The sequence below is a fragment of the Oryzias latipes genome, chromosome 21, assembly GCF_053564925.1.
Source record: "Oryzias latipes strain Hd-rR chromosome 21, Olatipes_Hd-rR_3.1".
NCBI lineage: Eukaryota > Metazoa > Chordata > Actinopteri > Beloniformes > Adrianichthyidae > Oryzias > Oryzias latipes.
This window is the reverse complement of record NC_136257.1, coordinates 272,301-286,331: the sequence shown is the minus strand read 5'-3', so window position 1 is coordinate 286,331 and position 14,031 is coordinate 272,301. Positions and strand designations below refer to the sequence as shown.

Here is a 14,031-nt window from a genome sequence, read left to right as displayed (position 1 = left end):
AGTGCTCTGAACCTTTTCTCTTCAATGATTTGTGATCTTCACTGGTGTCCATGGATTACATGAAATCTTTCCACCTTTATCCACCTTTGTCATGGTAGGGAGAACACGTCAGTGGGTGGGGGGGTCATCTAAGATAGCATAAGGGATAAGGAAGGAGAACAGCAGCGCCATAAGCTCGCTGTTTGAACGCCTCCAAGTGACCACCCACCACATCTGCTGCAGCGAGGACAACAGCAAAGCCAGACCTGCAGGCTCCTCTGGTGGTTCTGATCCACCTGCCCTCCCCACAAGCTCAGACCTGTCAGTCACATGCAAACATCCACACGCATGTTTGTCTGTCCTTGTGAACTCTGCAGTAGTCTAGTCATCTCTGCAGGTTTTGTGCAGGGATGATAGTTTCCATAGCAGCTGGTAAGTTTCATCGTGTGACCTCTGCACCCGGCGGTCTCTAAAAACATGATCATGACAGAGCGAATGCACCCCCACCCACCCCATCATGAGAAGCTAAGAAGCATTTTTGAGGATAATTTAGGGGGGGGGGGGGGGGGGTGCTGCATTTCTGCTGAGATGAAGAGATCAAACCAGAAACCTTTCAGCCTTTTTAGATTACAAAAAAGAAACAGTCTGAGGGTTTTTGAAGAATAAACTTTTTGGAACTTAACTATATAAAATTTTTAGTTGTTTTATTCCTTTGATTATTAATAAAGTGACTTATAAATATACAACATGACTAATCTACTATTGAAATGATAGATATATAGGATTTTTACTTTCAGTTCATTTAGAAATGAAAAAGTCAAAATCTGATTTAATCAAAATTCTTCTCTCTTCTCTGTTAAAAGTTTCACCGAGATCAAAGAAAATGTGGTCACGTGGTCTTCAGCAGTCCGTCCACTGCCTTGTTTCCGGTCTCTGCAGAGACAGAACGCTCCTGAAAAGTTCATGTAAACTTTGGGTCATGTATGTAAAAACATCTGGACAGTCCAGATGAAGACACGAGGCTCCTCCTCTTCATCCACTCCACGGTCCTTCAAAGGCCACGTGCGTCTGTCTCCGAGAGGTTAAATCTACCTTCATGGCCCAAAGAGCGCACAGAAAGCTACACTTTGTTCCGACGGAGTGACGCCATGACAGTCCGCCACGCAAATCACGCAGGCGTGATGTCCACGCCGGACTGGCCCTTTAACGCGCTCTGTGGCAGCGGAGCTCGAAAAACAGTGAATGAAATCCTGCCATTCATAAAAATAGGCTTTTGTCGAACCCTGATTGGTCGGATGTCGCCGTCGAAATAAGACATGAGTTTACGAGCCGCTATTGGCTGCTGTGTTGAGTGACAGTTGAAATCGACCAATCAGCGAGCGTCACGGCGAGCGCTCGAGCCCAGGGCAAAACCGAGGCGAGCTTCAGCGAAGCGCTCAGTCAACTTTTGGTTTCAGTCGGGGAGCGTCGGTTCTCCAAAGTTCGGCGTACTGGTTCCGTTTTTAGCGGTTTTCTGTTTAACCTGAAGACGTTCAGCGCGCGCTAAAGGTAGGATGAAGCGCGGGAATTGTTTGGAAAGCTTGTTTTTGGTGTCTGGGTTTTTTTTCCAACAGAATTTTCAGTGCGTCACTTCAGAACCAGTTTTACTTCAGAAAGCTGCAGGTTTTCGACGCGCGCGCGCTGAAATGACTGAATGACGTGCGTTGGTGCTGGTCCGGGTTAACTGCGCAGTCGCTGGTGCGCCTCATCTCCGTCTGTTTGTGATTTTATGAATGGACTCCCCCCCCCCCCCCCCCCCCCCTGCTCTGTTTTTCCACACGGATCGAGTTTCACTTCATTGAGAAAAACAAGGGAGGGCACATGGGTGGGGGAGGGACAGGAGGCAGTGTCGGGTGGACTACCCCCCCCCCCCCCCCCCCGCCGCCGCCGCTGCTGCTTTATCCAGCCGTTTTCAGCCGTTTTTTTTTTTTCTGGCCGTGAAGTGTTGCCGCCTGAGTTCATGTGTCTGTGTTGCGTTCACGGACCGTTCTCCTACGCGCTGTGATGACGACTATAAACTTTAAGAGAAGTTGAAGCGTCGCAGTCGTTTCCAGCAGTGATGCTTCGATGGCATTGGATCAGAACCACCAGGCAGCTCGTCCTAGTGCGTTCCTGCATGGCAGAAGCTCCTCCCCCGGACTACAGGGAACAGTAATGTGATTACTGCCAGCAGCGATCTTTATGCATCATCCATTATCAGAGAACAGAGCAGTGAGTCATGAGACTCTGTGGGGAGAAGCACAGCGCTCACTTTGAAGTGAGACTTCGTCCAACAACCACCTGGAAGTCTCAGACCGGCTCCTGTGGATCCCGTGGAGCCGTGGCGTGTCAGGAGTCTGAGGACGTGGTTGAATCCACGTCTCCAAGTGGATTAGCCCCGAAAGAGTCCGTTTATGTAAGAGAGTTAGTGTTGGCGGCGGCTCCATGGACGGACACGCCGCCTTCCAGGCTGTTTGTGTGTGAAATAGGCCTCAGATGCTGGTTGTGGTGATGATGATGACGATGATGATGATGTGGGCGTGCTCATTGAATGGAGGTGGAGCTCAGTGTCTCTGTTGTGTGTTTAGTGCCCTGTGGACAGCGGCGGCTTTAAAGCACTCGCCATCCCCTCCCCTTCATTTTGGACCCCCCATCAGAGAACATGGACGCCTTCTATGACCAGCAGGTCCCCTTCGTGGTTCCTCCCAGCGTAAGTCACGCGCGGCGCTGCAGGTTGAGGCGTGGCGGCTCAGACTGATGTTCTCGTCTCTCCCAGCAGCAGGCGGCAGCCATGGAGTCGTCTCCAAACCGGCCTGTGAGCGACAGGAAGAGGAAGTTTGTGGAGGCGGAGCTAACTCTGGACACGGAAGGTAAAGGATGCGAGGCGGCGCCGCTCAGGTGTGTTTGGGTTCCTCTGAGCTAACGGGTCCTGGTTCCTGTCCCGCAGAACTCTTCCAGGACCTCAGCCAGCTGCAGGAGATCTGGATCGCTGAGGGTGAGTTCTGGACCGGCGGAACCAGCTCTGCTTCTGACCCGTATGCGGTCCAAACGAAGACACTGACGTTCTCCCCCCGCTCCACAGCCCACGTTCCGGATGACGAGCAGTTTGTTCCAGACTTCCAGTCGGACAGCTGTGAGTACCTGCTCTGTTCCGGGGGGGCGCGGGGGGGCGTCACATGAGCGAGGCCCCTAATCTGATTTTCCACTCTCCTGCACGCCGCTCTGCTCTGCTGCAGTGGAGCACAGAAATGCTCCGGGGGGGTGATGGCGTTTGGTTCTGTCAGTGGGCTGCTGCACTGGGTTTGTGTGGGGGCAAAGGTCGTCTGCGGGAACAGGGGGGTTCTTTGGAACGCCCCCCACAGACAAACATCCACCAACGTCTTGGTTTTCCTGGAATCCGGATCAGAACCGTACGGCTGGAGATTGTTCACCCTTTCTGTTGCAGTGCTAACGCTAGCTTGGAGTGGTTGTGTAAGCTAGCGGGAAAAAGTGTAAACAAAGGCATCATGGGAAATGAGGGCGGCTTACTCCACGCCAGCAGTCCCGCCCATAACTCAGAGATGAACTCCTGCTGCTCTGCAGAAACTAGGTCCTAGAAAACGACACGGGATTATAATTTAGGCTAAAAACGGCAGAATACTCATCAAAAGACGACTGGGAAGGATTTGAGAACAGATCAGAAGAGGATCAAAACCATCTATTTTAAAAACCACTCCATTAAAGTTTTCTTCACCTTGAGCGATCTGATTGATCAAAGTCTTTCCACACGTTGGACTGGAATGGACCAGAATGGAATGGAATGACACCACATGTGCGTTGTCCGCTGTGATTGGTCGGTCTGACCTTATAGTAACTTAAACCTGCTGAACCTCAGTCCAGATTTTCCCGGTTTTCATTTGATTCATTTATTTCAATTTCTGGCTGTTGACAGTCAGGTGATGGTTTCTGCTCCCCTGATTGTCTCCTGTGCAGTGATGTTTCACGGCCCTCCTCCAGCCAAGATTAAACGGGAGCTGACCCCCCCCAAAGAGCTGTCCCACTGTCTTCAGGACAGGACGCCCACCTCCTGCAAAGACAAGTGCCTCTACAGCCACAGGTAGGTTTGCCGCATGCGTGCACAGGCGTCACGGCGCCTGCTCCACATAACCACGCCTCCTTTTTGGCTACAGTGCCTGCGACCGGAAGTTTAAGCCATTGACCCCTCCCCTCACGCCTGCCTCCCCCTGTGAAGGCTCCAGTGGGGTGACATCCCCCCGCTCTCACCCCCGTATGCCCAGCTCAGCAGCATGTCCACTTCAGCAGCATCCAGAACCAGGGGCTCTGGTGACACACAGCCCCCCCTTCACGGTGCCCTGTCCCCCCATCAGCCAGGATGCTAGCAGCTTCACACCTGAGCACAGGTGAGCGCGCCTCCTCCCTCATTTTCCCCGTCTGTATGACCCTCGTGTGACAGGCACACCTCCACCTGCAGGTTCCAGAGACAGATGTCGGAGCCCTGTCTGCCCGTCCCCCCCTCCCAGAGCCAGGCCCCGCCCCGCTTCCTGCCACAGCCCCCCAGCAGTAGCGCGGTACCGCGTGACGGCCGGCCTTCCTTTCACAGGCAGATGTCCGAGCCGCTGGTGGCCGTGCCCCCCCGGGGTTTTAAGCAGGAGCTCATCGACCCCCGATACAACGAGCAGGGCAACCCCGTGCCCCCCCAGGGGGCAGCCTTTCACCCCATGGCCATCAAGCAGGAGCCCCGTGACTTCAGCTTCGACTCTGGTGAGTGTGACCCCCCCCCCCCCATGTGGGTGTGGATTCACATGTAGACTGCTTGCCCCCCCTTACATAGACTGAAAGCCTGCAGTGAGCTTTACTTTCCTCTTTGTGGGACGGGGTGACGTAACATCCAATCCTCTTAGGGTCTTACTGCCTCTAAGTCCCTGCGTCACTGTGGATGTTCCTGCCTGGGGGGCGGGGCATGTTGACCATCAGTTTTCCCTGAACTCTGCAGAATGTGGGGGTGGGGGGGCTCAGAGGTCCAGACGAGCCGCAGCAGGACCTCAAAGTTCTGCTCTGACTTTCTGCCTCTTCCCTGCAGAAGTGCCGAACTGCCAGTCCTCGTTTGGCAGAGCGGGAAGCTTCTACCACAGCAGCCATGACGGTAAGTCCATCATCCACCTGATGCTGCTGAAGCCCCGCCTCCTCTGACCAGGGCGTCTGTTTCAGGTTTCCCCTTCGACAGAGACGCCCCGATGTACTTTGATGACACCTGTGTGGTCCCTGAGAGGTTAGAAGGTAAGACCCCTAACTGATTAGTAAAAGAAAGGCATCATGGGAGCATGACAGCCCCCCACGTCTAGAGATCCAGGTTTTGGCAGTGGGGCATCAGATCCACCACAGGGTTTTTTCAGACCATCTTTCACAGCCCCATGCCCCCCCTCCCCACAGCCAGAATAAAGCAGGAGCCAGCGGTGTACCGGGACGGGCCCCCCTACCAACGCCGCGGCTCCCTGCAGCTCTGGCAGTTCCTGGTGACGCTGCTGGACGACCCCGCCAATGCCTACTTCATCGCCTGGACCGGCCGGGGCATGGAGTTCAAGCTGATTGAGCCTGAGGAGGTGAGTCCCGCCTTTGGGGAGGGGGTCTCCCGGCGTCTCAACAGCAGAGCCTGAGCGTACGCCCCGCCCCCTCTTTGTTGTCAGGTGGCGCGGCGCTGGGGCATCCAGAAGAACCGTCCAGCCATGAACTACGACAAGCTGAGCCGCTCGCTGCGCTACTACTACGAGAAGGGCATCATGCAGAAGGTGGGGCCGCCGCCCTCAAGTCCTGCCCTTTCCCTCTGGGGGGGTTCTGACAGAGTCTGTCTTTCTCAGGTCGCTGGTGAGAGGTACGTGTACAAGTTTGTGTGCGACCCCGAGGCACTGTTCTCCATGGCCTTCCCGGACAACCAGAGGCCCAGCCTGAAGGTGGACCCGGACGGTGTGCCGGTCCTGGACGACGACACGCTGCCCCTCACCCACTACGAGGACACCGCCCCCTTCCTGCTGGACGCCGCAGAGCAGTGCGCGGGCCAGCTTCTGTCTGACGGCTTCTGCTACTGAGCCGCTGCGGACGCGCACACGTGTACGCACCCGTGCACGCACACGTGCACACACTCCTCGCCGCCTTCTGCGGAGCTGCACAGGGACAGCCGGCTGAGCTCCCGGAGGAGGTGCCGAAGCCGCTCCTCTGCTCTGGGGAGGGGCCTGCAAACCCTGAGAGGGGGAACTGGACTCCACATCCTCTCTGAGCAAGAAGCAAAGAGCTGCTGTTGCCGTGGAAACCCAAACAAGCGAGGTCTCGCAGCATCAGCTTTTAGTGGACAGACGGCCCCCGTACCTGACTGGTTCAGTGACAATCTGCCTTTGTTAGAAACACTGGAATTTTTCTGAGGGGGCGGAGTTTCCCTTTGTGGTCACACTGTTTCCACGCCACGACCGAACGATGACATCATGAAGGCCTTCCCCCCACTCGTCAGGTCCTGATGTTTGTGTTTCAGGCAGTTCTGGGGGGGCGCTCTCACCCCCCCCCACACACACACTGTCTTTTTTAACATTAACGCATGATGTGGGCTCTCCCCCCACCCCCACCTGCTGGGTCAACAAGCACTCCTGTTAAATTGGGGGCGGGGTTACCTGCATGAATGTTGCATCCTCTTCTGCCTGCATGGTTCTGTCATGGTTCTGTTCGGTCCAAACTTGTCTCCTACAAAGTCTATTTTTGCTACCAGGCTGCATTTGTTCTGGTTCTGGCCCCCCCCTCACCTGGACCATGAGCCAGGATGATGTCATGTGAGGCTTCAGCCCCTCCCCCGTGGTCACCTCATGAAAATCTGTACAATAAATAGTCCTTCAGGATTTTGCTGTGCTTCATCCTCCTCCTGCTGTGGGGGGGTCGCAGCCTGACTGCCCTCATTTCTGAGTCACATGCTCCCCCCAACTGTCAATCATCACTGGAAGAATCCAGAAGGAAGGCGGGATTCAAAAAATCCGACTAGATTTCTGCCAGAAGATCTGATTTCAGTTCCTGAAATTGACGGATCCGTTTTGATCGATTCTGGTTCCTCAGTAAGAATTTCAGATTTTCCCCTTTGGACAAAAAGTCTGATGAAAGAACCGAGTCCAGACGGGTCCAGCAGGAATTCTGATGACACTCTACTTTGAAACGTTGCCGCCTTGTCCTGACACAACCAGAAACTGCTGACACTGCATGGGGGGGTAACATGAGATCCTGAGGTTTTAGAGCCGTGTGCTGCTGGAAGAAGTCCAACAAGTCGGTACTGAACGGCTCCAAATGAGGTCATGAAGTCCAGATGAGGTTCTGGTTCCACACAGATTGTGGTTTTTCAGTGGGATGATGCTGCCGTGCCACAGCGAGTTTACTGTTGACCCCCACAGCTGACCCCATCGTTTATTGGCCAGCGCTGGGACAGACGTTTGGCGTTAGTTTGGGAGGAAACGGTAACCTGCTGTTCCAGTCAGTCCACCTTTTTCTTCGTTTAAACCTCAAACTGTTTCAGATTTCACAGAGACCTGGATTGGTATCTTCCAAAATATCTGATCATATTAATAAAATGCTTCAATACCGATGAAAAGCTTTAACAATATTAATGTTGTTCAATAAATCAAACCAAACAAAAATGATCCATCTGATTCATTAATCTGTCAGAATGATCAATCAATGATTGAGGAAAAAAAGATCATCTGGATGTTCAACCAAAGTCCTGCTTGATTTTCTGTGACATCCTTTTAACCACATGTACAAATGCTAATAAATATCATCAGCCACACTAGAAAGCTGTTGAATCTTTTATGTGACCAGAGAAAAGTGGGGAGGGGCTAATCTATAGCATCGGATTCCTGGAAAGACACATCACTTCCTGTTTTCTAGTGGTAAACTTCCTGTACAGCCTCACACCTGTGTATCTGTAAACACGGATGGCAGGTATTTGAGGCCAATCAGTGTCTTATTGTAAAGACGAATGCACGAGTAAAATGTCCCCCCCCATTGAAAAATGGTATTTAGGGACAGCTGGTTTCATTTCAATAATCCAATCAAATCGTGTTACAGGATTCTTGGTGAGTTCATGACTGACTTCACTCTGAAGCAGTACTCACAATACTCAACCACAGTTTTATCTAAATGTCCTTTAGAAAAGTTCTCCATCATGAGACAAATACTACTAGAACATGTTAAAACCACCATTTTAGTAAAAACATTCTTGGAAATGTTTTATCTATGTGAAGTGGTTCTACAGAACGTGTCACCATGTCACAAAGCCGACACCGCTACAGTTCCTGGTAATGCGGTATGGCTAACAGTACCGTCAAGAGACGGGACAGGTGTTCACCCTTTACGTCACAATGGATGCGTTTACCTGGTTACCTGAGTCCGTTTGTTGTTGGGGATCACTGGAAAGTTCCAAAGTCGAACTAAAACCATGGAGATGTTGTCAGTCTGTACCATTGACAGAATCATGTCATTACTATACAAAACACAACGAACATTCCGAACCAATAGAACAATAGCAGTGAGAATGTAGGGATGTTACAGCATGTACATTGTAGTGCATTCAAAATATTCCACGACAGAAAATTTTCACACGTATTTCTAGCTTTTTGGTATACCCCTTGTGCTATCGTAGATGACCCCCCCCCCCTTCCATTGACGTGTTCTCCCTACCATCACAAAGGTGGATAAAGGTGGAAAGATTTCATGTAATCCATGGACACCAGTGAAGATCACAAATCATTGAAGAAAAAAGGTTCAGAGCACTGTCTAGTGGGTCTAGATGACCCAACTCCCAATGTTAAAGTGCCTAGGATAGAACAAGGGTTAAAGTGTGAAGAAACTGTAAAGAAGGAAGATTCTAATAATTAATCTTCACAGGGAAAACAGGCTGTAAAGAACATTTAGATTTGTGAATAGGAAATTTAACAAATATGAGAAATAGATTACTTTCACTTTAATGTTCTTCACATGAAAACCAAATATATGTTAAGATTTCATCTGAAATGTTGACTCAAATATGTGCCAATTATGAAACGTGTTCAGTTTTTCCAAAAACTGGAATGCACCTTCAGTTTTATCACAAGCAGACGCCATCATGCAACCCTTTCAACCCTTTCAATTCTCAGAGGCAGAAACAAACGGCTTTGACGCTGTTCTGCTGGCGTCAGGTCCTTGAGGTTTCACCTCTTCTCTCTATGGCTGCTCTGTTCCAGACATGAACAGGTCCTGATGAACACCCCTCTGTTCTGACTCAGATGTTAGTCCTCATGAGCGTCATCAGAGCCTCCTTCTTCTGAGTCCTGACTGCAGTTTTCTGTTTTATATCAAAAGCATTAGCACCCCCAAATCGTATCCCAGAAGCCCAGGCTCAGAATCTTTTCAGGATCATTCTGTCAGTGCCCGCCCAAGGAGAGGGGAGACGTTTCCTAACAGTGCAGCATGTCAGCACCTACATCAAGGCCTGACATGAAGCCTGCTTCTGCTTCAGCTCACCAGTGTGTGAATGGGACTGTGACTGTAAAGCGGTTTGGGCCTTTGAAGAAGGTAGAAAAGCGCTTTATAAGCACACGCCATTTACCATGTATTTGTGCTGTCCCCTTTGAAGATGAACAGTCCCTCGTTGTTCAGGTTGTAGTTTTCTGTCCTGACGACGGGAGTCACATCTTAAGCAGAATTAACAAAATTAAAAGTTTCTTTAAAGTTTAAATAAGGTCTTTTTGACCTTGATCTATATGAAACTATTGGAACAAATACAAATGTCAAAAACAGAGCGAAATATGAAAGTAGGTAAAAATGTAAAATTGTTAGAAGTGGAAGCATCATTGGTTTAAAGTGTCTCCATTTAAATGAGCTGTTTAGCAAAGTGGAGACATTTGTTTCTACTTGTTTCATGCGTTAGTGAATGCACTGTTACTACAGAGTCTGATGTTGACAATCACGTGTGTTGCCGTGACAACATCCTTACAGAATATCAATTTGCAGAAAGTTGCAAAACACACAAATGGAGAGTTGGACAGAGGCAGGTAGGGGACATGGGTTTGGGCTTGCTTTGGTGACTTCTTTAGACTTTCATTTGCAAAGCAGCGTTGGTTCCTTATTTAACCCTTGTGCTATCTTAGGCACTTTAATGTTGGGAGTGGGGTCATCTAGACCCACTAGACAGAGCTCTGAACCTTTTTTCTTCAGTGATTTGTGATCTTCACTGGTGTCCATGGATTACATGAAATCTTTCCACCTTTATCCACCTTTGTCATGGTAGGGAGAACACGTCAATGGAAGGGGGGGGGGTCATAGTATAACACAAGGGTTAGAAAGGTTTCAATAAGGGATGTGCAGAGAGTGGGAGGCAGATGAGTCATTGCCTTACCTGCAAGCATCCTCACCATCATGAGCAACTAATAATAAAATGAAAAGAATGTCCACTAATCTGTTCTGTAAATGTAATTTAAACGTATCATTCTAATCAACGTAACTATTTAATCCTTCAAATGTGTGTATTGTTCGTATTTCCTTTTCAGTTACAGCGCAGACTGCAGCACCAGTGCAGGTTCATGGCAGATTGCACAATGCAGTGCAAACTGTGTTGACTGTGGCTGAAGTCACTGTATGCTAAAGATATAATGCTTCATTACCAAACCTTCCAAATCCACGATAAATTGCATGGCTGGGTCCGTGTGATGGAGGATGGGCGCCTGGGTGAAGCGCTGTTTCAACGTCCGGAATGCCTCTGTGGCTGCCGGAGTCCAGAGCAGGCGTTTGGGAGCGCCCTTTAGTAGAGGCATGAGAAGTGCCGCCACCGTGCTGTAGCTACCAATGAAATACAGGTAGAAGTAGGCGAACCCGAGGAACCACTGCAGCTCCTCCACTGTGGTCGGCTGGGACCTCTGGAGCACCGCCTCCACCTTGCCCTGGTCCATTGTCACACCCCTATTCTCTATTTTCTATTCTATCCTATTCTGTTCTATTTTTTTCTATTCTTTTGTGTTCTATTCTATTCTCAGACATTTACTCTCCTCGGTCCAGACGTGTCAGAGATTGTGTGTCTCTTTTGCCAGCTGTTTGTGGAGCAGTTGTGTAGTTGTGATGTCAGCAGAGACACAGAGCCTTCTGTGCCGCAAGGAAAGTTCTAGTTTCATTCTGGTTCCTCCCTCTGGGACAACGTGGAACGTTCCGGAACGTCCATCACCAACTAAATGGACAAGTTCAGCGCATGTGAATTCGGGGGGAGTGGTTTCCTTCTTTTCATGGGGAAGGGGGGGGGCATGAATAGCCCCCCAACCTTCTCCTGGGCAGTTTTCTACCGGTGGACAGAAGGACACACATGGGTGAGCAGAAGGGAGCAGGACTTTGGGTTTTGGTGGAGGTGCTGCTCAGTGAACGAGCAGCTGTGCGGCGGAAATGTTGAGCCAAACTCCAAACCTCGGTTCGACTCCCTGGAGGAGCTTCATCCAGTGTGGCTCCTTGGGCAGGACTCTTTGTTCTACTGCCTAACCATGTAGCCACATAGACTGGGTCCCACGGCCCGGTCCCCAGCGCAGATAGAAATACAGGGTTGTGTCAGAAAGGGCATCTAGCGTAAAAATCTCTGCCAGACCACCTGTGTGAATTGGTGGAAGCTGATTGGCTGTAGCGACCTCTCCCGGGATGTGCCGAAAGGTGAACCACAACCACTTGAGGCGATCGCAAGTGTCGTCTTCTTGGCAGAACACTGACGGCCAGACTCAAAACACAACCTACTCTTCATTATCTCCATCATTTGTTGTCCTTCATCCACGGCGTGTCTCCCACCAGAGACAACACCCAACAGGACATGCTGTGGTTCTCATATTGGTCTTTGCTGACCACAGCATTATCTTCCTGCGATGTTCAAAACTGTCTCACGTGACATTTATCGTGAAAAGGTGGGAGGAACTCCATCAACACCATGGCTGAAACTTTCCTCTTGAAAACGCTCTACCTGACAGAAAATATGGAGTTTTCCAACCAGGAATTACTCCAAACTCTCCTGAATGAAAAGAAGACGGCTTTCAGATTATGGAACAAAGAGCAGCTGAAGGCAGACGGATCTAAGGAGAAAGATCTCTGAGGTGAAGAAGGAAGATGAGGAAAACCTACAGCAGTAGATCATCAGTGGGGGGAAATAGGATTTTGACGGCACACAGGTTTATTCTACAGGCCCGTTCTGTTTCAGGTCACATGTCGGTGCTTTCAACGACAGAGCACACAACTGGTAAAAAAGAAAAGTTGAGGAAATAAGCTGTAAATGTTTTTGTCTCTTTGATCTAGTCTGTTAAATCTTAGCAAAGAAAGTGCAGCAGTTTTGTGTTTGGATGTAATCGTTTAAAATCAGCTGATCTGTTTTTTTCAGACATGCTCAGGATTCTGAGAATGGAGGAGCTGAAATCCTTCTCAGAATGAATTCAACAAACTGTTCCCCCCTGTGGCCTCCAACTCTGTTACATAACACAGTTCACAACCACACACGTGCACATGGACACCACGCATACACACACACACACACACACACACAGATATGACCTTTTTTTCCTAATTTTATAACTAGTCTTTACTTTGTCTGGAGCGTTGCTGCCCTCTAGTGGTTCCCTGCTGACAGCAGGATTAAGGTCAACTTGAAGAGGACCCAGGCGGAGTTTTTCTTTCCATTCCACAGTTTTTGCTCCATTGCGTTGTTTTGCCCTACAATCTCAGGCCTCAGGGAGGAACATGTCCTCCAGACTGCAGTTCTTTCACCTCATGCTGTGTTTATTCAACAGGACCCAGGGCTTTTCTACAGCCGTCCACGGTCATCTGTTTATTCTCTGATTTGCTTCATGTTGTGGGAAAACAAGTCAAGCTAAGTGTTTGATTAGATGGAGACTAACAGAAATGATTAAGTTACTCATTTAACTAATTCAGTATTTAAGTCCATATGAACTTTGAAAAACAGCTTTATTTGTGGAACCTTTTCAGTCTCTTGTCTCACTGCTTTTACTGATTAGTTCTGAGGACAAGAGAGAGATTGTTTTATCTAAACCAAGACTCTTAGATTAAATTAAGATTATTTAAATTATTTAACACATGTCTCTGCTGACATGTGTTAAATAAAGAAATTGACAAAATGCTTTTTAATTTCATATGAAAAAACAGATTACTTAAAACTGTTCTGAATAAAAAAGGTGGCCTTAATTCTCTTGATTGTTATGCCTTAAATCAGTGTTTTTCAACCTTTTTTGAGCCACGGCACACTTTAACCTTGACAAAAAAACCCCCCCCCGCCGCAATCTCACGTGGATTTTTGTGATAATTGTGGCAGAAAAAGCAGGAAATTGCGGCTGTTTTTTTCTAAGAGATGAAGAGACGAGCTTTAGCTGGTATTTTTGTTAGAACTGAGCGACTTTATCAGCAGAATTAAGAACAAGGAAGTGAAGACTTTAACCACTTCTGATTGGTCAGACTGATGACATGGGATTAAGCCTTCAAGAATGATTGGCGGAGACAGTTAAAGGGGCGGGACTTTTCTTTACACACTTATAGCTGCAGCTAAATCGCGGTACCGTCATTCTCAATGAGTTATATCACTAGAGGAGACACGCCCGTTTTAGAAGCCTGGCCGACGGTGGCGGAGCGCGACGCCATCTTGGTGAGGTCGACGACGCCCACATGACAATGATTTCTATTGCTTTTAGTGGTGTCTAAGTAGCTTTTATATACTATATATGTTTTAACAATTTATATATATTTATACATATATGTAAATATATTATATTTATATATATAATATATATATAGATACATAATTTGTTGTTGTTAAAGAAGAGAAACAGTCAGCCTTAAAAGCTCAAACTTAAAAGCTCAAACTTTAATGAAAATGCATTGTTGCAGGACTTCTTACAAATAAAAAAATTATTACAAAGAAATTAAAAAAAATATTTGTAAACATTTAGGAGTTTTAGACCTCTTTGACATGTAATTTAAATTATTTAGAAAAACCCAACAATAAGT

General features: G+C 48.6%; 2 protein-coding genes across 7 annotated transcripts in view; both read left to right on the top strand.

Annotated features, from left to right (window-relative positions):
- Positions 1 to 1,361: 1,361 nt before the first annotated feature.
- Positions 1,362 to 7,814, top strand: etv5a (ETS variant transcription factor 5a). Of its 6 annotated transcripts, none has more exons than XM_078939836.1 (13): positions 1,362 to 1,527; positions 2,586 to 2,707; positions 2,777 to 2,867; positions 2,945 to 2,992; positions 3,080 to 3,130; positions 3,970 to 4,093; positions 4,167 to 4,397; positions 4,469 to 4,758; positions 5,078 to 5,140; positions 5,206 to 5,274; positions 5,428 to 5,597; positions 5,682 to 5,783; positions 5,853 to 7,814. In XM_078939836.1, the coding sequence occupies exons 2-13, from the start codon at positions 2,660 to 2,662 to the stop codon at positions 6,078 to 6,080; spliced, it is 1,515 nt and encodes a 504-aa protein (XP_078795962.1). In that variant the 5' UTR covers positions 1,362 to 1,527; positions 2,586 to 2,659; the 3' UTR covers positions 6,081 to 7,814. The 6 variants fall into 6 exon arrangements, with proteins under 6 accessions (XP_078795962.1, XP_078795958.1, XP_023806480.1 ...); XM_078939832.1 differs by having other exon boundaries at positions 4,991 to 5,140; XM_078939833.1 differs by lacking the exon at positions 1,362 to 1,527 and adding an exon at positions 1,942 to 2,413 and having other exon boundaries at positions 4,991 to 5,140.
- A 4,924-nt stretch (positions 7,815 to 12,738) lies between these two features.
- Positions 12,739 to 14,031, top strand: part of rbm44 (RNA binding motif protein 44) — a 43,252-nt gene continuing 41,959 nt past the window's right edge. The window contains exon 1 of the mRNA XM_078939825.1: positions 12,739 to 12,832. Coding sequence (XP_078795951.1) covers positions 12,754 to 12,832 — 79 coding nt within the window. The 5' untranslated portion in view covers positions 12,739 to 12,753. The remainder of the gene's footprint in view (positions 12,833 to 14,031) is intronic.

Bases quoted from the DNA above. Each gene is read 5' to 3' on its own strand.
- etv5a (XM_078939832.1), top strand. From the start codon at position 2,660: ATGGACGCCTTCTATGACCAGCAGGTCCCCTTCGTGGTTCCTCCCAGC. The intron at 2,868-2,944 runs GTAAAGGATGCG...CCTGTCCCGCAG, and splicing joins GCTAACTCTGGACACGGAAG to AACTCTTCCAGGACCTCAGC. The intron at 2,993-3,079 runs GTGAGTTCTGGA...CCCGCTCCACAG, and splicing joins GGAGATCTGGATCGCTGAGG to CCCACGTTCCGGATGACGAG.